The sequence below is a fragment of the Polyodon spathula genome, chromosome 7 (assembly GCF_017654505.1).
Source record: "Polyodon spathula isolate WHYD16114869_AA chromosome 7, ASM1765450v1, whole genome shotgun sequence".
Taxonomy (NCBI): Eukaryota; Metazoa; Chordata; class Actinopteri; order Acipenseriformes; family Polyodontidae; genus Polyodon; species Polyodon spathula.
Window position 1 is genome coordinate 55,403,922 of NC_054540.1, and position 23,322 is coordinate 55,427,243.

General features: G+C 40.9%; 1 protein-coding gene across 6 annotated transcripts in view; it reads left to right on the forward strand.

Annotated features, from left to right (window-relative positions):
- LOC121318860 (fibroblast growth factor 13) overlaps window positions 1-23,322 on the forward strand; it is a 91,504-nt gene that overhangs the window by 33,308 nt on the left and 34,874 nt on the right. For 3 of the 6 annotated variants that reach the window (XM_041255988.1, XM_041255992.1, XM_041255987.1), the window contains one exon: window positions 13,960-14,130. The exons of 1 other annotated variant lie outside the window; for it this stretch is intronic. In XM_041255988.1, the coding sequence (XP_041111922.1) occupies window positions 13,960-14,130 (171 nt within the window). Of the gene's footprint in view, window positions 1-1,509; window positions 1,583-13,959; window positions 14,131-23,322 lie in introns of those variants that run through there. 2 more of the 6 variants (XM_041255991.1, XM_041255995.1) reach the window with 2 other exon arrangements.

The window sequence follows — 23,322 nt, forward strand, 5'->3', positions numbered from 1 at the left end:
TCTCTCTGTCTCCTGCTAATCCTGTCGTACTGCTCGGCAGTTCTGAAAAGTTGTTTGTTTTGCGGGACCTTGTGGTGACATTGTGAAGAATGTGCGTCATCTCTCTCTGAAGATTTTGATTACGCACCTTCCCAGAGGAAGAATTTTAATAGCTCCTGCTTATTTATGTTGTTCCTCACAAGCATGCCAAATTTAACAAGCTTTATTCATGTGTGATTGGGGGGGGGGGGGGGGGGGGGCTTGTGTCTGTTAGCCTATCTGTCCACAAGGGGGAGCTATTCCACTGAAACACATTTTTTATTAACCAATCTGTGAGCTCTTTGCATCTCATCTACCCCAGTGGTGGCTGAATAAAAGGTTTTTAGGTGCATGTTTGGGGTTACAGTTAGGCATAGTGATGGTACAGTGCCTTTAATGTTAGAGGGATGGATAAATAAGATATTGGATGGTATGCCATGTTCGAGTCTCAGCCAATTCGTACCAGTTTTCACCAAAGAAGTCCAAACTTCCTAACTTGGTTATCCATATTGGTTTTTGATCTTTGCATTTCTCTAAAAGGTGTCACCCATTCCCGTCTTGCTGTACCTCTCCCTCCCCCTCACTTCCTGTACCCTCAGCGTCCATCTGTCCGTCCGTCCACACTCCATCGATCACTGGAGCCCCTTCTACCCAGAGTATTACAGTGATGCATTTGCCAGCTTCTCTGCACTGTGGAACATGCACTGGAGCCACAGAAACAAGAGTTGCTAAATGTGTTCTTTAGAACGTGCTGGAATGGAATCAGCCTGTGAGATAGTGTTTCCTGGAGGGAATGTTTTAGTTGTAACGCAGTTCCACTGTTGGTAACAAAGCGAGTGTCTTGTTGTCTGTGCTCAAGTTTATGCAACGACCAAACAGTCAGCGAGTTGATGGTAAACAACTTTGTTGCTGGACCCTGATTAAACTCATCATGTTCAAGACAATATCGATGAAAACGCTTAATATGGTTTAATGGTGTCCCTATGAAAGGTTCGTCACAGAAAAAAAGTTAAAGAAAGAACAGTTTAGGGTGTTATGATACACACTGTGTAAAATGAAGCTGGTGCTGATGGAATGGGCAGTGTTGTGTGATACAGATTCTGTCCTGTCCCATGTTGGTGTGATGTTATGTACATTAGGGTTGTTTAATTTGATCACTGGTTTTTGTCTGTTTTCATTGCTTTAAATCACTGTTTGTTGAACAAAAGGGGGTTTAAAATATCAGAACAAATTTGAAAGATAATGATCTGAAACCTGCAAAAGCCTGAGTTAATGGGGAGTGGTGCCCATCATTGCTATGCTGCCTTAGTGATGGCAGTGAAGGAGTTAAGGTTCTGTCAGGACCTCGGTCCCCACAGCTCTTTGTAGATCTGACTCTCCTGTACAGTATTTGGTGCTGTTGAAAGTAGGTCAGCTCTGTCTCAGGCAGTGTGGTGCTGTGCCGCTGCGCTCTTTCTTCCTGCTGGAGCTGCAGTGCGAGCCCCTGTCAGGTAGCACTGATCAGAGCCGCACGGCAGGGAGGAGGGAGCTGGAGCTCTGGGGCCTGGGCCAGCAGACATGTCAAGTAAGTAAAGCGCCAGCTCTTTCATTTCATTAGAACAACTCCATCTGCCAGCATCCTTTCTGGATTTATTTCATGCCTTCCTTCTCTCCGTTCTGCAGTCCTTCTTTCTCTGGAGACTAGTTTGTGTTTCCTGAAGTTCTGTGAAGTGCAGTTTCATGGGATTGCTTTCAGATTCACTGGGGAGTACTCAGTGAATCTAAAGGGCTGAACCCCTCAGGTTAACTGTACTGTACACTGTATTGCCTTCGCTGTAGTATGGATAGCATTTAATACAATTTGTCTGTTTGGCATGCATTTTTGTTTCTAGTCATCCTGATACAAAGTGCTAATCATCAGTTCATTCAGAAGGGATTTACAGGCACTGAATTAGCCAGTATTAGAACTGTAAGGTAAACAGAACTATCTGTCACAGTCTGGTAAAATCTCACAGTTGGTGGTTTGCACTTTATTCTCCAATTCAGTCTTTGTAAAAATATGTTATCATAATAATAACTGTATAAAAAGTGTATGGTGTACAGTCACCTCATCCTACACAGAACATGAATTATCATAAATCACAAAAAATAAAATGTACTTACTGTTATTGCTGCTGTTGAACTGAAAACAAATTGAATTTTGCCGTATGTTCTGTGCTGAGATCACACCTGTACACAATATAAGATAGACCGGAATCTTGAGGAACTCTTCACAGTGATTACCTCCCCAAGTGATTTATTATAGACACATATTTGGCAAGTCTTTTTGCATGACTCCTCAAGATCAAAAGATCAACTCAAGCAGCTTTTAATAATAATAATAATAATAATAATAATAATAATAATAATAATAATAATAATAATAATAATAATAATTCCTGCCTGTTTTAAATAACTGTGTATGCATTTTCTCTTATGGCAAAACTACACACAAGCCACCATCAGATCATTTGAATATCTGCTTTTTCTTATTTGGGAATCTGTGGATTAAACTTTTCAAGTAATTATAATTATAATGCATTACACCTATAGACTAGCTGGGCTTATAAGATATAACCTTATATGTAAAAAAAAAAAAAAACTATTTTGAAACCAACTTGTTCACCATCTTCAGCACATATGATTTATGATTCATACAGTCCACAGAGATCCATCCTGTGAATGATTAAAACGTGTTACAGTTGCTATTTCGAGTCACACTGCAACTGCACTTAAAATAAAACATTATAGCAGCAACTACAGCATTTCTAACTGAAGCTGTGTTGCACACCACTGTGCTGCACACTGCTGTATAACTAACCACCCTCCCTGTCCAGAGCTGCTGTGTATTCATGCACAATTTGATCTGGAGCCTGGGATGCATGTTCATTAAACTAACCAAGCTTGGGCTTGCTGACAGTTTTGCTATGCAGAGCGCTGAGCACTTTCAACAATTCAGCAGCCCGGTCCGACAGGAGGCGACACACAGGCAAGTGCAGCGGCTGACCTGTCCCAGTTTACATGACAGTACAAATCAGTGTCTCGCTGTGTAGCGCCTCGTCTGCAAAGCAATGCTGTGAAGTTATCACTTAATGCGTTTGCAACAGGACTCCAGGGTTTTATAGTACCCCTTATAAAAGTTTACCGCTGTATTTTTTGCACAGTTTTCCCATGACTATAGTTTGCATTTATCGTAGTTTACCCTGGTTTGCCATGCTTTTTAAAATGCTTTAATATGCCTTGCTATTCTTTACAATGCTTGTCTATGCTTTACTACACTTTCACTATGCTTTATTACACTTTGCTGTGCTTTGCATTTACTATGAAAATCAACTGGACTGCTTGTAGTCAAACAGCCCTCTGGTAACTTGTCATGTTGTATACAGTGGTGTTCTATTCCCCATTGCTATTAAAATGCATACTATGTGTTATATATCTATATCTATATCTATATCTATATATATATATATATATATATATATATATATATATATATATATATATATATATATATATATATATATATATATATACAGAGATGTAACTTATCAATGTTTATTTACTCTAGATTAGTATATAGTAGTTAAAGTATATTTCAGATGCACGTACTGGTAAAAGCCCTCGCATCTGGCACACTTGTTCAGCATTTGCTGTGTTAAAGAGAATAGCAACTGTGAGTAAGAGTTTTAAAGCGTGCAAGCTTTATCTTGCATTGAGACAGATTCAATTATAAATCTGGATTTAGTAGTCAAGCACTCCAGCTATTATCTCAGGGCTCCAATTCAGCTTCGGTTTCACACTTGCAAGTTAAAATATTTAATGGGTGCCACGTGTTGAAACTAAACATTAGAAATATTAAGGGAGGAACATGATTGTTCTGAAGTGTACTGTAGGTGCATGCAGGCCTGAATGTAACTTTGGATTTTAACTCCCTTTAGTTGATGTCTAAAGGTGTCTGTTTTGTGAATACTGTGCTTGTGTTACAGTTGCTTTTGCTATGCCTCGAGCTTGCAAACTACTGTGTGCTGCCTTCTCATCTGGACTGTGAATTACAAAGAGGAAATTTGGATGAAAATGTATCTCTGTCATGTTGTGAGCTATTCACAGAGTTGGCAGTAAAAATTCTGAAGCATATGAACCCAGACTGTAGGCTAGGACTGCAGTTTCAGAGAGTCTGTAATAATTATGGAAATAAATAAGAATAAAAGGCCTTGATCGGTATTTGGAAAGCTATCCGCCTATAAGTTGTTCCAATTAGCAGTGCTTGAAATGAGTGATCCCAGAGCAGGAGTCTGGTCTGGAACAAGCAGCAGCCAGGAAGGAAACATTGGGCAGGTCAGCTTAAGACAAGCTGAGGAGGCAGCCTCTTGTGTAGCCCCAGCCTCTGGTGTAGCCCCAGCCTCTTGTGTAGCCCCAGCCTCTGGTGTAGCCCCGGCCTCTTGTGTAGCCCCAGCCTCTGGTGTAGCCCCGGCCTCTTGTGTAGCCCCGGCCTCTTGTGTAGCCCCGGCCTCTTGTGTAGCCCCGGCCTCTTGTAGCCCCAGCCTCTTGTGTAGCCCCAGCCTCTTGTGTAGCCCCGGCCTCTTGTGTAGCCCCAGCCTCTGGTGTAGCCCCAGCCTCTTGTGTAGCCCCAGCCTCTTGTGTAGCCCCAGCCTCTTGTGTAGCCCCAGCCTCTGGTGTAGCCCCAGCCTCTTGTGTAGCCCCAGCCTCTGGTGTAGCCCCAGCCTCTTGTGTAGCCCCAGCCTCTGGTGTAGCCAGCAGACTGCTGCTGGGTGAAGCCTGTTAACTTATTCATTGTAAACCTGTGTGAAAAAACAACTGCCGAGAGCTTGTAATAATATACAGGGTAGACAAGTATACAAAAGTGATTCAGAGGCTGTGATTATTCACTAATAATAATAATAATAATGTTCAGTGTCTTATTATTCTACAGTTACTGTGCAACTGTAGTTTATACATATGTAAATGATTAATAATAATAATAATAATAATAATAATAATAATAATAATATGTGCATTATTATTATGAATCCCCATCATCATTAGTTTTTTTCATTATTTTTATTTTAGTGGTTTACACAGGAGTGAATAGATGTGATTCTTTTTCCTTGAAGCCCCAATGCATGTAAACTTCCACACTGTACATGATTACCTCTGCAAGGCAGCACAGTGTGCTGAACCCTGAGCGATCCCTTTCCCAGTGATAGACTGAGACTCTTCACTGCTGTGCTGTCTGTACATGATTACCTCTACACTGGCAGCACAGTGTGCTGAACCCTGAGCGATCCCTCTCCTAGTGATAGACTGAGACTCTTCACTGCTGTGCTGTCTGTACATGATTACCTCTGCACTGTCAGCACAGCCTGGTGAACCCTGAGTGATCCCTCTCCCAGTGATAGACTGAGACTCTTCACTGCTGTGCTATCTGTACAAGATTACCTCTGCACTGTCAGCACAGCATGCTGAACCCTGAGTGATCCCTCTCCCAGTGATAGACTGAGACTCTTCACTGATGTGCTATCGGTACATGATTACCTCTGCACTGTCAGCACAGCATGCTGAACCCTGAGTGATCCCTCTCCCAGTGATAGACTAAGACTCTTCACTGCTGTGCTATCTGTACAAGATTACCTCTGCACTGTCAGCACAGCATGCTGAACCCTGAGTGATCCCTCTCCCAGTGATAGACTGATACTCTTCACTGCTGTGCTATCTGTACAAGATTACCTCTGCACTGTCAGCACAGCATGCTGAACCCTGAGCGATCCCTCTCCCAGTGATAGACGGAGACTCTTCACTGCTGTGCTATCTGTACATGATTACCTCTGCAAGGCAGCACAGTGTGCTGAACCCTGAGCGATCCCTCTCCCAGAGATAGACTGAGACTCTTCACTGCTGTGCAATCTGTAATTACATCTTCAACGAGAGAGAGAGAGAGAGAGAGAAAGAGAGAGAGAGAATGGTTCCTCTTTGTGTGAGGTCTCGGAGGAGGTCAGTGGTGTCATTGTTTTCAGTTCTGAAACGTTGTGCAGGTGTGGGTTTAACACCCATGCTGACAGGCTCTCGAATAATGATATTTTTATTCACACTTTAATCAATACTGAATCAGGCTGATGCTCAGTCTCATCCTCAGAGACATTGATTTAGGGGTAGTACAGTTCATAAAGACACCCTATTAGAGATGTATTTTGAAATGTGTGTGTGTGGACAGGCAGTATGTGTAACAGTGTTCACTGTTTGTGTTGAAAGGCATTTATCCGAGACAATGATTGATATTCATATTATTGGCGATAATTGTGTTTCTGGCAGCTACATAAATGTAAAATGGGTGTGTGTCTGGGGGGTGTTTAACTTTATTTAATTGGGCAATTCCTCTATTGAGGGAGAGAGCAGTGATGTCACGATCATTGTAGGCTGTGGATTGTAAAGGTGTTTGGAAAGTGTAGGACCCTTCTGTTCTGGACAGTGCTGTAGAAATGTTATTGGCTCATGCAGGACAATCTCACAGGTTTTGTCTCTTCGGTCAGATCAATAACTCATCTCAGTAAAAAACAATCAAATGGGAGTTCTAACTCTAATACAAGCAGACGGAAAGCTTATAAAAATGTAGCTAACTGTTCCTTGAGGGAAAAAAAAAAAGATATCCTCATTTTTGCAATGCTGTCTGGTTTCAGTGGTGAGGAAGAGGTGCTGTACTGTAATTAATTTGGGTCATAAGCAATAATATAGTTGTCATTACCACTAGGACAAGCTTTAAAAAAAGGTTATGATGTGATTCAGCTCAGCAGAGACTAAGTAAGCTGTAGTGGCTCACATCGCTATGGAAGATGAGTCCTGTTTGCATCTCTGCTGTATTGCAATTTGAAATGGTTGCCAGCACTTTTAATGTAAAGTAACTGAATGGATAGTTATACACAGGTTAGCTGACTCTTGTTAAACAATCTTTTAAAATCCATTGTCTCTCATTTTGTAAACGTTATCCGTGCTTAAGATCTTTCTGGTCCTTTGCTTGTTTTTGGTCTCTTTCTTTGTTGGGATATTAAGATTTGTTTCACGTACAACCGTAAAGATTAAAAATATAAGTGCTGCTTCCTGGCATCGCTTCCTTCACAGCAGCTTATAAATCTCACTCACATGGGAGGGAACCCAAAGATATTGTCCTTGATAAATGGGCTAATAAGAGATCAAGCAGAACCCAAGTGCTTAGACAGAAAACGCAGAGCTGGGCTGGAGCTATAACGTGTGCTCGTTAAGTTTCTTTCTCCTTGGTTGGATAACCCAGTAACGAACAATTTGAATCTCTCCCTCGTCCTTCCTGCAGTCAGATTGCAGCAGATATCCAACATATTGTCAGAGCTAGAAGACAAATTCACTCAAAACCAACATTACTTGAGAAATAATCATTACTTATAGGGAGGAAAACTCATTTTTCGCAACTGCCGAAAAAATCTAAGAAACTTAATATGAATTTAATATTCCTCATTGAAGTTTAGCACCGAAAGATGTCTCAGTAAAATTGACAAGCTAGGGTTGAGCGGGCATTTATCTGTCTGCACACAGATTTATGTTTTATTTAATCTTTAAATCATATATTTTATTGGGCAATCTTTTACTCTGAGATCCTGATGCCTCAGTGTAGAGGACAGGTATTTGGCAAGTGGTCGGGAAGACAGATCAATCGAGTCGCAGCCTCCGTTAATGTGGACTGGCAGTAATGGATCTGTCTGGCTATCTCTGCATGGATCCCAGGTCCTGACTGTGAATGTGTCTACTGTGGTTTTAAAGGGCACCTGCCTGGGTGGTAATTCCCTGCTGGGGTTTGGAAAGTGACTTTGTTGATGGGGATATAGTGGAGGCAGTTGTACACCACTTACTCATTCTAGCTAGCACTGTCTAGAAATGTACTTTCTCATTTTTCAATATAGTGTGTATGTAAAACCATTTGTCCAAGTTTGATGCAGACTGGGGTTAGCATTATTTAGGAAAAGTTGTTGAGAGTATTAGAGTCTGTAGATGTACTCTACTCTACTCTACTCTACTCTACTCTACTCTACTCTACTACAATGATCGGAGGAGGAGCAGCACTACAGCAAATCTAATCAAGATGCAAAACAGTCTTTAGAAAATGCAAACCTGAACACCAGAAGCTCAAGATCAGCTCCCGGCAGCATCCGCACCACCTGCAATGTGACTCGCGCTGCAGAATTAGCTCTTGGGAGGGGGCCAAGAACAGTGCGAGCCGGTCTAGATAGAGTGGCCTCTTTTACAACAGAAGTTACACAAAAGTATTTGCTAAAGCTTGTTTGCTTGGATGCAGCAGGTTCTTTGTCTTGTCATCATGGGTAATGTATGGGATGCAATAGAAAGATATTACATTTTAACTTTTTTTGTTGTACTGGGCTGGTACAAATGGGTCTTATGTATGCATATACAGTGGTGTTTATCTGACAGGAGTAGCTTGTCCTGAAACAGTGCGTCCTTAGAACAGAGCAAGACCGTGCTAGCTAGAATGAGTAACTGGTGTTTCTCAGTATGACGAACCAAGAGCATACAGTGGTGCCCAGAAGCATTAACACCCTTCTATCTTTTCAATGCGAAATGTTGCAATTTACCAGCAATTAAATACAGTTTTATTATCCCTTAGGATATCTCAGTTGCTCTGTAAAATTATCCTCAAAATGTGTGGTTTTCAATTACGCAAGGAACTATGCCATGAAACTTTTGAAAATAGAAAGCAAAGGGAATTGGAACTTGCAATTGAAACCCTGTTGATTTTCTTAAATAAGGTTTATATTTCGAAACACATTTATCCTGAAATGAAAGGAAGTCGTTTTCATTTTTCATAAGATATACATTCTTATTCATTTTGATTCATTTCTCACTTCACTGTTTCAGAGTTTTAATGTCTTGGCTAACTCTCTTTTCAAGTGTAGGTTCTAAAGACATTGTCATCACAAATATATTGTAAATGTCATGGACTTTCCTATGTTGTGTTCTTATGATGTTATATTATCAGGAATCTACATTGAATGAACCTTAATCTAATTTGTCTAGCTTTGCCTAGAGAGAACGATCAACCGCACACCTTGAATGCACCAGCCACTCAGGAAACAAAAGGCTAATCAAACCCGGCTCCGTGATTTAATTAACCCGTCTAGGGAGAGAGAGGTGGTTCAGCATAGGAGTCTGAAAAAGAGAGAAAAATAGCTTAAAAGATTTAAGACAAATTTCACATCATATTGATTTAATACCACTATGAGTACAAGATGCAAGCGTTTTTATTCTTAAATTTCCTATCAAGTATAGAATAACCCAGGTAATAAATCCCTAAGAGAATTAAACTGTTTGCAGTGTCTAACCAAAGTCACAACCAGACATGTTTGGTGTCTAAAGAAATGTAATTTCTTATGGTAAAAATAACGGGAATTCAGAATAAAATCTGAATTATTTAACAAACGTTATACATGTTTTAAAGTTTCCCCTTTCCAGATTATGACAATCAGACAGAGGAAGGGGAGGGGGGGGGGCAATAAATCAAGATTACAAACCCATTCGTTACAAAATAGCCATTCGGAGCATGCAGCGGGAAATTCAAATAATCTCTTTGTTTGAAAACTATAAAACCCCTGATTTAGCCCAGCTCCTTGCTGCCCCAGACCTTTGATGGCTGCCCCAGACCTTTTTTGGCTGCCCCAAACCTTTGCTAGCTGCCCCGGACCTTTGATGGCTCCCCCAAACCTTTGAAGCTGCCTCAGACCTAAGAAGACTCCAAGAAACTAAAGACTGCACCTGGAGCCCTCAGCTCTAAGTATTTATCCATCAAGGTTGGGAGCCCTGACACTCGGAGAAATGCAAGGTAACGGAACACTGAAAGTGACTACTTTTCAGGCTAGGTAACAATACTCTTAAAATATCTATTCAGGTATTGTGTGACCCCTTGTGTCAGTGTGTACTAGTATTTCTTTGGTGAATTGTTGTTTTAAACCTTAGTTCTCATTGTAATGCTTTTAATGTGACATTTAGTTGTGTAACTGTTTTGTGTGATTTTCAAACTTATTTTATTGCATGCTTAATAAATACAATCTTTCTAAGAAGAGATTCCCAGTATTGAATCATTTGCTCATGTTGAACAAACACGATTTATGAACATTGAACAGTCTGGAATGTGGTCTGTTTTCGGCTTGTTGTAACGTGTAAATCCACCATAGTACCCACACAAGGCAGGCTAGATGAAACTCCTGATGCAGTCCTTCCAGTTATTATCACTTCTATGAACACAACTGATTTCCACCCCACCTCATATCACTGTGATATAAAAGCATAACAGCACAGTTTCCCCGCCAGTAAGCTGCTGTACAGTATTGAAATGTACTGTCGTATATAAAGTAACACTGCTTTGTGTATTTGTACAGTGTAATGTGGACTGGAATGATATATTTTAGGATGCGGCATCTAGGAGTAAGAAGATTACTGTTTTGTTTCTTTTTCCAAAACACACAAAAAAAAACTATTGTTTTTAACCACAGTGTCGTCGCTCCTGTTCATCAGATTAGTCGGCCTGCCATGGGTATTGTTCTAAACTGTAGACTAAAACATGGTGAGGCAAAGGTCAGCATGGAGCTGCCAACACCGATAATAAGACACAAAACCCCGATACACAAGCAGATGAGAACTTGAAGCATGGGCGCTACTATAAATCAAGGCCAGTACATTGGGTGTGCTTCAACTCTATCTTTCTTCCTTAATTATAAGATCTGCTATCTTTTGTTTACAAATTAACCCCTGATGTCCAGTGTATCCAGGGTCTAAGTGAATCTCTTATTTCAGTTATAAATACATGTTCTCAGTTTCTATGGAGAGCTAGGTCATCCTCCATCTCACCAAAGTCAAAATTGCTTCAGATAAATTGTTGACCTGAAAGGGAGCGGTTTTGTTTTGTTCTCAATTCTCCGCTCGTTTCAGGGAAGTTCATGTGACATGTTGCTCGCCTCCCACACTGTAAGCACAGTGCGGTGTAATCTGTATCCTGCCATAGCGGCAGTATCTCTCTGAAGTGGCAGGCATTTATCTCTCCCGGCCCCGGCAGTCCAGGTGCTGAGATGGCCCTGTGGGATATTTACTGGAGAGTGGAGTGGAACCGCTTTTATTGTAGAATTGGCACGGCTTGGTTACGTGATGTATTTTCAGCTCACATATATTTTGAGGGATTTTAAGGTGAACAAAGCATGCAAAGAGGGTTAAATTGAGTTTAAAGAAACTTTAAAAGGTACTGAACCAGGAGTGACACAGATCACTTCTCATTAGCCAGTAAGCCAACTTGGGTACTGTTTGCTAAATTTGAGCTGTTTTTGGGAATGTTTTCTGAAGAATGTGCATTAATATTCTTAGGGTTAAACATGCCATGTTTCTTTGTAAGAGATAATATTGGTCACATGTTTAAGGCAGGCATTCATGCAAAAATGAACGCTTCTCACAATCCCCTGGTGGTGGAGAAAGAGGGGACGAATTCATGATGATTTTAAAAACATGTAGGTGATCAACATCTTTTGTTACAAAGAAACATGGAATGAATACAGGTAACTAAATCCACATGAATTAACAGGGCTGAATTCCAAATGAATTGCTTCAGAACTCAGAGGAAGTGCAGCAGATATTCTGGTGTTATTCCTGCAGTATTCAGTCGGAATTCATCATGAATTTGTGGCCATTATTTTAAAGTGTTACCCTTGTATCTTGTCCACAGAAAGGGCTGAGGGTGAGAGCTGCGAGGACTCCTTGCGATCTCTTCTTAACCAAGTAGGACTGTCCTCCTCTCTGTAACAGACAGTGGTTTGGGTGTTTAAGCTCCAGAGACACGCTGTACAGCGTTGCTTCCTAATCTGTAGTGGCTCCGTGCTTCACACTGCATCTTGGAAGGAGCAATGGAAAAGCAGGTGTTTTGCTCCCTTGGGCTGAGCTTCAAGAAATACAACCTAGACCAGATTTCAGGACATGATTCCATTAGGAATGATGGAGCATGTTGCATGAAAACCCAGTTTTGCAGAGGAGCCATTAGCCTGGCCAACAACTTAGACCAAGGGGCAGCTGCACGGGTGGAAAGAGGGGAGAATGAACAAGGAAAGGCAGGCAGTTGGGTTGTATTTATAGATTGCTCACAAACAGGGAGGGTAGCATGTAGATGCATGTACGTGTTACATATGTGCCGCTCCTCCTCCCTGTTTACGTTTCTAAGATGTTCTAACAGTAGTTCATTGGAAGGCTCTGTGGAAAAAGGAAAATCACCTACAAATTTCAGGGGATGGAAATAAGACCCCCATTGTATACAGCAGCAGTGTGATCCATTCCTGGTTTAATCACACACATCTGAACATTGTTACCTATACTCTGGGGCGGATCAAGCTTGCATTGGGTAAAACTGTTGTAAGATTATGTGTCTGGTTTCCATTCCTGTGTTTCATATCATACACCCTCATCATAAAGTCATAAAGACAAATATGCATGTGGTCATGTGATGTGGCAGGTGATCCAGTGTGACAGTTCAGCAACAAATATGTGAAGCAGCAGCATCTCAGTGACTTCATAAGGGTCGATGTTGCAACTCGATCATCCCTCAACGCAGTATCTCTATTGACCAACAAACACGCAGGAACCTTCAACACCGGACAAGACTCTCGTTTCTAATGACAGGCTCTGAGTCGCTCGACCAGTTGTAAGGAAACGTATTTGATGTCTGCAAACGAGCGCGCACAATACCAGTTGCTACGCTGGTTCTGTTTATTGATTCCTCTATTCAAATGGTCCACATATGCAACTTAAACATTTATCGCTGGACACAACAAACGTAGCACCTAGTTTATAAAAAGAAATTGGATCATGATCGGGTGACCTAATGTTCTGGGAGAGAGCTCATATACGGCGAAGGTCTGTCGTCTGGAGAGGGTTCAGTTAGTTTTTCTCACTCACCCTCTGAAGTACCTGTCTTAAATATTTTTCTTCAGGGATGTCAGTGAAACAGTATTTGCAAGCTGCTTGATTGAGACCCCTATACATGCTGCAGATGTTTTTGACTAACTTTATTTTATTATCAGTGAAGTCCTTGTATTTGAGGTTATTTTTATAACAAGCTTGGCTCGACCGCTTGGCAGGAATACAAGCTGGCTTTGAAGTATCTATCACAAAATAAAGAAAGACAGAAATAATAATAGCAAAAATAGATACAACACTGGGCACTATTAATAGAATTGATAAAACATGCAAAACAAGGATTGTAAAGTGCTAGGAATTCAGCGGCTGTCACAGTGGCTGCCCGTGGTTTATCTATCAAAGACAGATAGACAGACAGAATCATGTAGCTTGATTGTTGCTCAGATATTAACCCCTTTTTCTTTATTAGGTTCCTGATGATGGTAAATATGCATATATGGTGGTAAATATGCATATATTTATATGCATATTTATATGTATATGTATTTATATACAGTATATACATTAAATAAACAACGTTACAGTAGTTTGAAGTTGCAGAAACATCTACCTTGTTGCATGTACTGTATCAGGTACTTACTGGACTATAATAAAGAGTACAGACTAACATCTTTCATGTTAGTCTGTTTGACAATGGTATTAAAGGATTTCTAATATATCGGGGTTTTTTTCTGTTTCTCACTAACTGTTGGTGCATCTCTCTCTCTCTCTCTCTCTCTCTCTCTCTCTCTCTCTCTCTCTCTCTCTCTCTCTCTCTCTCTCTCTCTCTCTCTCTCATAGACCTGCTTCCCTGGTATTCATTCACTGTTAGTCACTGTTTTATGCTTTGGTTAGCTTCTTGTTTTTTTTTTTCTTTCAGTGAGTTACAGTAAGCAGTGCTTGTGTTGTGTTGTTTGGCGAGAGCTCTCTAACTCCGTTCATTTTGTTGTGGTATGACCACAGTTCAGGATGACGCAGCCCAGGCAGGTACCCAGGAGTACATTATGCTGCGGCAGGATTCCATCCATTCAGCGGATATAAGGAATAAAGAGTCCCCCTTTCGGGCTAAGTGTCACGAAATCTTCTGCTGCCCCCTGAAGCAAGTGAACCTCAAAGAAAACACAGAGCCCGAAGGTTTGTGTGCTAACGATCCATGTTTCTGTTTAATTTTGCTTTATTTATTTGATTATTTTCAATGTTTTCCTCATCTGAGATGTGCTTTGTTTGTTCGTTACCTGGCAAATGCATCGGACGCCGGCACGCGTTCCACCTTGCTTGTCTTTCTCCAAAAGAAAAGAAAAAACCCTGATCTTGAAGATGGTATACTTAGCATATTGAAACGCATGTACGTGTACCAGCCAAGAGGGGCCTTACAATGATGCGGCTGCAGCTAAAGAGGACTTTATCTTTTAGTTTGATTTCTTGATTCTTAGTTCATTTTAAGGTAAATTCTTAATTTTTTTTTATTATTTTTTTTAATAATTTGCAATTCACATCATTACACTGCCCCGTTTGGTTTATTGGCCTGTTTGGAAATGCTTGCTACTCTTAACTGACATCCATCCTGGTAGCTTAACCCCCTCTCCCCTCTCCTTCCCCCCTCTCCTTCCCTGCTGCTCCATGACTCTGTGTTGTAGTGATGGTGGTGATGATGATGAAGATGGTGGTGATGATGAAGATGGTGATGGTGATGATAAAGATGATAAAGATGAAGATTATGAAGATGATGATGAAGATGGTGGTGATGAAGATGATGATGGTGATGAAGGTGATGATGAAGATGGTGATGATGATGAAGATGATGAAGATGGTGATGGTGATGATAAAGATGATAAAGATGATGATTATGATGGTGATGATGAAGATGGTGGTGATGAAGATGATGATGGTGATGAAGGTGATGATGAAGATGGTGATGATGATGAAGATGGTGATGATGGTGATGGTGGTGATGAAGATGAAGATTATGATGATGAAGATGATGATGAAGATGGTGATGATGATGAAGATGGTGGTGGTGAAGATGGTGATGATTGAAGATGGTGATGATGATGATGATGATGAAGATGGTGGTGATGAAGATGATGATTATGAAGGTGATGATGATGATGATGAAGATGGTGAGGTTGGTGAAGATGGTGGTGATGGTGATGATGATTATGAAGGTGATGATGATGATGGTGATGATGATGAAGATGATGGTGATGAAGATGATGATGATGATGATGAAGATGGTGGTGATGAAGATGGTGATGGTGGTGATGAAGATGATGATTATGATGGTGATGATGATAAAGATGGTGGTGATGATGATGATGATGATGATGATGATGAATAGGACGATGGTGATGGTTATGATGAAGATGGTGATGATGCATCTCTTTGCTGTGACACCAGCATGTCCTCCCCATGTGGGTTTGCTCCCCTCCCCCCTCCTCCTACCCTTCCCAGCTTTTGCTCCTCGTCAGTCTGCGCTCGCTGCAGCTTGTAGCTCATCGAAGCCCGGCAAGAGAATCTTGTTTGCCATGCACGACGGGTTGCCTTGACTTGAGTATGTGCAGCAGATAATGCAAATCATGCATGCTGGAGAATGACACTTCTTGATAAGATTGCTATCCATAGTGCTAAGTTTATCATTGTTAAATTCCTTTTCAGATTGCCAGACAGGTTTGTAAAACAAAAAAAGACTTGTTTGTGCTGGATTTCTCATCTCAGGTCGCCTGGGTTCACAAAATTACAGGACAAGTTTGAATCTGTTTTTAGACGTACCTGACAGTTGTGGAAATGCAATTTAACCAAGGAGAAGCGGCACACTAAACACCAGAGAACATCCCTGCACATACAGGCTTGATTGTGCTTCTCTGCATTTAGGGAATGTAGGCTACAGCTTCTGGGTACTGACGATCTGTTTATTTTTACTTGAAAAAAAAAAAATCCCCTACCCTTTTATGACATTAATGTTGACCTTTCTAGAGGGGATAAGAGATTTAATATTTTTTTTAAAAGGGAAGTGAATCAGAGGACCAGTGCTTGTCTTAAAGGAATGTCCTCCCAGTTATATCCCCAGTGTTTCAAGTACAATATAACACAGCACTACTTACAATGCATTGTTTCATTCTGAGCCTGACAACAAAGCCATTTTAATATCAAATATGTAAGCACATACAAATATATCTGTTAAATTGCAGTTCAAGTAAAAACAAACAAGTCACCCAGCTGCCCTGCACAGATGCCCAGGTATCCCCATTGAAAGAAACGACTTTAACTTGATTGAATGATTCCAACAGACAATGGCCAGGATAATATAGATTGTGATTTCTAGCCAAAGTCAGATGACATCTGATGTTGCTTTTGTGTTGTATTTAGATTGTATGTAATTGTCAGCATTTCTTTCTCCCATCACTATCTTTTTTCTTCAGTTTTTTTTTTCCGGTAATTTAAAACGACACCATGTTGTGAACAGCCAGGGTGTTTTTTAAGTTCTAAAGAAAAACGTTGCACCTTCTATTTCTTTGGAGGATATTTCAGAAATGCAGTTGACTCATGATTTTAAATGAAGTGTCCACGGCAACTGACGGGTAACCCGCAGTGCGCTGCAGTATCACGCACCGCCCCTACCGCTGTAACGGGAAGCTTTCCGTGGAAACCACTGGAGCTCATGCTACTTGGCATTACAGACCTCACTGCTGCAAGAGTGTTCTAGATAGGAGCCATGATTTAATTTCCCTAGGGGGCGCCAAATGCGATTAATAAAGGGAAAACAATAACACCTTGCAGGGGAAGTTAGTTTAGATGCAAGTAGCACTTTAACAAATCGGTCTTGTTGTATGTGCCCTGGACTGGCCTGTTATTACCCCTGGGGTCGGATGTAACTCTGTTTATGTGCCAGAGCAAAAGCTTAAAAAATGTGCCCCTCTGTAAACTGCCACCCCTGTTTTCTCTTCCAGCTGTGTAATATTTTTGGATTTTGCTAGGAGGCAGCAACACTGATTAACTTTGTTCTACACGGAGAGAGAGAGAGAGAGAGAGAGAGAGAGAGAGAGAGAGAGAGAGAGAGAGAGAGAGAGAGAGAGAGAGAGAGAGAGAGAGAGACCGATAGACTACATATCTATTATTTAGCTTTACTGCAGCTTCACATCAACGTGACTGAATTTATAAAGGACAAAAAAAGGACATTTATTCAACTTATTTACTCAGAGAACATTAACATTTAGAGAATTATTTTAACATGCGAATACAAATATTGACAGGGCTTCCTGTTTTCTTTTGTCTTCTGAAACGGCTGGAAGAGTATTTCATCTCAAGGACAGTGTGGTGTACTATCCAGACCCTATACTGAATGACAATGACGATGCCGTTGCCGTGGTTACTCCCTATCGCCATCACCAGTGCTGTTGCCTGCCACCCTCTCCATAGGTACTTGGGAAGTATCTAGTCTGCTTACAGTGTGAGGGTCTGATAGAACAACATGCCGTCCTGATCTATTCCTCCTGGGAGATTTGTTTGCAAGAAACCAATAGGATAGAACTGAGGTGATTATTTAATGGGTTCCTCGATATACACTGTTCAGAACTGCATGCATTATTTGAAAAGATGTTGGGTCAGCTATCCAATGAGGGCCCTTGGTTTATAGATAACCCCTAAACCTTGATAATGCGTAAGGAAGGTAGTGTTTATCTCAGTTTGAATGAGGTGATAATTTTCCAATACAAAGCCTGACTCCAGTACCAAGAACGAGTTCTTCACTTCACCGTAGCCCACTTGTATCAACGTTTAGCAGCTAATTGACAACAAAATGAATGCATTGCCTCATATGCTGTACAGGCACACAATACCAAAAGCAGCATTAAATATTGCAAGCTAGTTCAGTACTGCTTAGCCAGCCATCTCACTCCCTGTGAAGTTTAATTGCATGTTGTCCCTCTTGCTGTTTTTCTGTTTTTAGTTGTTTTTCTCATCTCTGTCCTCGCCAGTGTCAACATAAAGCACAGAGGCTGTGATTTCATTCCAGTTCTTTGGGTCTCACATCTCCACGGACAAGCGATATGTCAAAACGTGTACAGCAATAACTAAGCTGCTAATCGTTACGAGGCCTGTGAAATGAGGGAGGACGGCGCTGCCAGATCCATTAGCTTGTATCATTTAGCGTTTAATTAACAGTGTACTCTCATCTCTCTCTCTCTCACTCTGTCTCTCTCTCTCCTCCCCCCTCGCGACGTGATTGGACGTGATGAACCTGCATGTGAGGGCCTGTTGCATTGGACTGAAACTGGTTTGCGATCACCTGATTCACAGAGTGCTTAGCCAACTGACTACTTCTTCTTAATTTAAATACATATTAACCTTAAGCCATAAACTTTTATTAAATTCAGTTCTCGTTTTAAAATATGTCCACACAGGTTTATACTCATTCCTTTGTTTTCATTGGGGAGTTGCTGAGGACTAAAGTTTTCACAAAGCAATTCAGTTCTTTGGAAGGACTGTAGACCAAATAAGGAGGAAGATACCATCAGTTTAGCCCTCTGCAAACTCCAGGGTCAAGATAATAAATCCTGGGAGAAATTCCAAGGATACCCTGACAGTAGTATACCGGCATTAAAAATGTTGGACTGTACAGTAACTGGTTTGATTTTTGTCCCAAATCTAGACCACAGGTAGAAATATCCCTCTACAACACTTCATGCAGATGCATGCAATCATTTCAACTGCAGTATGAAGAATAAAGATGGTTAGTGTGGAGCTGACTCTCTGTCACTGCCCTTTAGTGCCTGGTGACACTGGGCATGGAATCAATGAGGTCTGGATGCAGGTTGGTCCTGGTTCACTAGGAGAATATCCTTCAATTCCTGCATGTCATCCCCAAGCAGAAACTGGTGAGCCAAAGCAACACACCATCTGAAATCCCTAATCAAGGCAATCTGCAAACACTATTGGTTTGGGGCATCTTGTTCAGTAGTTCTATCAAGTTCAGCTTTCATGTTTTCCCTCAATGGCCATCTATGAGTATTTATGTTCTGAAATGTTCTGAAGTAGTGTGGCACTTGGTATTTGATTAGAAACTGTAGCTTTCATTAGCACGCATAATGTGCGAAGGAATTGGTTGATTTGTTGGCATGGAAATGCTAAACACAAGCCTTTTTTAGCTTAATAAACTGTGTTGGAGAGTCAGATGTTTGTGAGGCGTTTGGGGATTGAAAGAGAGCGACAGTGCCAACGAAATTTTGGACCCCTCTGCTTTCCTGCCTGCTGCCGAGCCTGCTGGGATTGGACCAGCGCCTGGTGAGGTGGTGAGAGTGAAGATCCATTCGTGGTTTTGTCGGACTACATTCTGGGGGCTGTAACATATGACACCAAGGGCAACCCACTGTCCTGAAATTATGAGCAATGAAGTCAGGCCATGTGAGCCACTGAAAATGAAATGATCGGATTATAGGAAAGAAAAGTTTGATTTCTTTTCAGTCTGTACTGTCGGAAAATCCTGCATTCAAGGATAAAATACTAAGCTGAAAACCAAATGACAAAAAACAGGGACTTGTGATCAGCTAGGTTTTAAATAACTTGGTTTACCTCTTTAAAACTCATTCAACTTTAATATGAAATATCTTACATATTAAAATCTGAATAAATCACTGACCTTGTGGCGAAAATAATGGAGTGCCTTTAGGAGCTTGATAACAAGTGCTATTGCCATGATATTTTCTAGAGAGACAGTTTTTTTCAATGCGACTTTATAGAGGCGCTATATATTCCCAGACTAGAGCTGCAGTTTTCCAAAGAGCTGCAGTAGTCTGGAAGGAGTTAGGCAGGTGCAGTGATAAGCAGAGACAATCCTGATGTCATGTAAGGAGCAGAGCTGCTGGCTGGCTCCCTGGCGCTAACCTCTCTGTCGTGTTCATTCTGATTCGTGGTGACACTCAATTTCTCCCTTCGTGTAGTTTGACAGCTCTGGTAGCTCCAGTGTCAGGAGGTTGTGCCCGATAAGAGACTGGATTATTGCAACCCTGTTCATTTCAGTGATGGTGAAAACAAAGCACTGCACAAAACACCCAGGGAACGTTGTTCACTTGGAGGTTTTGTCAGATGTTGCAGCAAAGCAGAACATTTATTTTTAATATAATAAAATGTGGTCATGCTTTATGTTCACTCCTAGGACTCGCATGTCTTCTACAGTATATAGCAAAGTCTAATAAAAAGTGCATTCTCAATGCATAAATTGCATATCTTTGCATCAAAATACTTTTGGATTTTATGTAGTTTGCAGAATCAAGAGAAATATTTAAATGTCACCATTTGGACAAAAAGCTTTCGTCTTCTGGAGATGTTGAATTTGCACTGCATTGGATAAAAGGTTTTGTTTTGCCTCGGCTTGATTATTGCTTTGCCTCATTTCAAATTTCCCCTAATATGGTATTGGAGGTCAGTACTCATGAATTCATGTTTGTGGGGTAGTAGAAGCCCCATGATCCCCTTTAGCAAACCAGACTAACTAGTTATTGTGTCATCAAGGTTGAAGCCATTGGTTGAATTGTTAAAACCACACCAGTGGACCCCAGAGACTTGCTTCCTGCAAGCAATCAACTATAACATTTCTAAATATTTAAACTCGGATTGTTTCCTCATTATTGATTTCAAAAACACAACATCCTTGCAAAGCAAACCAGTGTTGCAAGCAGTTTATAGTCCGAAATGTGATGCTGTGAAAGTTGGCTGCTGTCTTTAGCTAGCAGCTTGTTGTAGCTGTGTGTGAGCGCAGTGTGTGTGTGTGCAGAATAGCAAGCAGTGTTAACTGTCGAATGCAGGGCACCAGCAGATCATTTGACAAATAATGAAGTTGTATGGGCCTGTGTTATATAACCAACAATTGGATTTCTAGATTATTGGCTGAAAGAGGGGGAAAAAAAGGTCCTTGATCTGCAGAGGAGGCTGGCTGAGTGAAAATGACAATGCAGAAAGTGAAAGATCATTATGATACACTTAAGAAGATGCAACGTCCTGCAGACGCATTGTCTTAAACCCAAAACATTTCAGACAGTTAATGCAGACAAGGTCTGGGACAAACTAGGTCAGGCAAACAAAAGCAAGGCAGTGCTTGTTGGTGGAAAACACTGGGGCTGGGGTTTTTCTGAATACGTTTAACACTTGCTGTACTGCAGAACACAGAGGTGCAATGTACTGTAGGCTGGATTGTTCATGCCTGATTGTTGACCTACTGCAAACTACAGTGGGTGAAAAGGTTTGCCCAGATTGAAAGAGTTATATTTTACCAGCCTTGGAGAAAGTGAAAACGGGCAGGTATATTAACAATTCATATAAGATTAGGGTAAGGAAATATTTAAACAGGAGATAATGCAGGAGAATCCTAAGGAACGAGTGTTCAGCTAATGCACAGAATCCCTGTAGAAGTGCCCAGTCTGTGTGTGCTGTAGATCCTCCTGGAGCCTTTCCCAGTGGAGGAATCGATAACTGCACAGTGAGGAGCCGTCACACTCAAATAACCACACCACTGCTGTCCTCCCAAGTTACTTTTACTGCAGTGGAGATGTTTTGGATGTTTTTATACAAAATAATGAGAAAGCCTCGCTAAAACCAAACATTGTGCTTTTTTTCTTTGCTGCTGAATTGAATATGTCCTTTGTGATTTAGCAGTAGGATGTGATCTTCGCTCGGAGATATTGATCACCACCCGATGATACTGGAGCAAAACCAGGGTCTTCACATCAGCGGGCGCTCCACGCTGTCGCTAATGAAATATTCATAGTGTTTGCACTGGCATTGACCACGCCAGCCTCCTGCCGTTCTGAGGTTTCCTCTGATGGTCTGTACACAGATAATCCTTCCTGATGGGGAAGGCCATTGTCAGCGGAGGGCTTCCACTGTCAGCATGCCTGGCTACCCTTATGGGGTTAACCCTTCACAAGTGAATCTGACTACAGCTGTGGACAAAAGTTTTGCATCACCCTGTAGTTGACTCATTTTGCTTCATAAAGTTGAATGAAGCCTGCTGAATAATATAACATTAATATAATTACAGATTGCTTCGTAGTTTTCCATGTACTTAATGAAAAACTGAAAAAAACTGAAAAATGTGATATTTCGAAGTCTAACACAAAATGCTGTATGACTGTTATGGTTTCTGGTAGACTTTTGCAATCTCATTAGGAGGTAGTTTCTTTGACTACATGATGTTAAATAAAATATCTAAATTATGTTCATTTTATATATATTATGAGATACATATTGTGCATTATAATCTGGAAGCCTGTGCATATATCGTATAAGCATAACAGTGAAGGATATTAATACCACAATCAGTCGACAAACTATTGATTAAATAAAATATAGCCCCCTAGAATGTAATTAGATTCAGTACATATCAATTGATTCTGCGTAAAATGGAAATTGCAGCACAGCCTGCAATACAGATTGTTCACTGAACGCTTGTAAAAGCATCCGCACAAGTTTCTTTTGCATTGCTGCCTGTAAAGTTGTAAGCCAAGGACGGGAAATGGTATGTAATTGTATTTCTCAGTCGTTCAGAAGGCATTGAAACATCTGGTACCAACCCAGAGAGTCCCCCGTCGTTCGAATCTATCTGATATGCAGATTTAAACAATTAGACGCAGAACTGGGTGTCTGGTGGTTTCATTGATGGTTTTCCCAGAGATTCTCTTCACGTTGGGTATTTCTACCTGAGTATGAACTGTTATGCTTTCTCTCGGTTTGCAAGGTTGGTCTTACCTGTGGTTGTTTAAAATGTATCTCGCTGCAGAGAGAAAGAACAGTTTAAAATAGCTTTGAGTTCCTGTACTCTTGCACAGTGCAGTAAAAGCTAATAAATAATAATAATAATAATAATAATAATAATAATAATAATAATAATAATAATAATTCTCATGGTACCCGATATTAACCGGATACCCTTCCACACTTTAATATTATTCTCTGCTCTGCTTTCTGTTTCTTTCTTTTAATTATTAATCAAGCTGTTGAAAACAGATCTATTGTCTGGATATACGCTGTGCTTTCACTTTCATCTCACTGATCTCCGGTTCACACAATATCACATATCACACTAGCTGATGTATACTTTTTAAAATCCTCTCATCACTGTGCTCCACGTGCAGTACAGTGATGAATGCACCCCCTGTCCCCGAGGTTAACATGAGAGAGGTTCACAATGGTAATATTGGTACGTGGCGATGTACTTTATTGATGATATTTGAGCTGTGCTTAATTCTGCTATCCCCTCACTATCTTCCTCCCCAGCTGTTTGTGTTGGCAGGTTATTTGAGGGATCAGCTAGTCTTATCCGGTCCAAAGGGACAT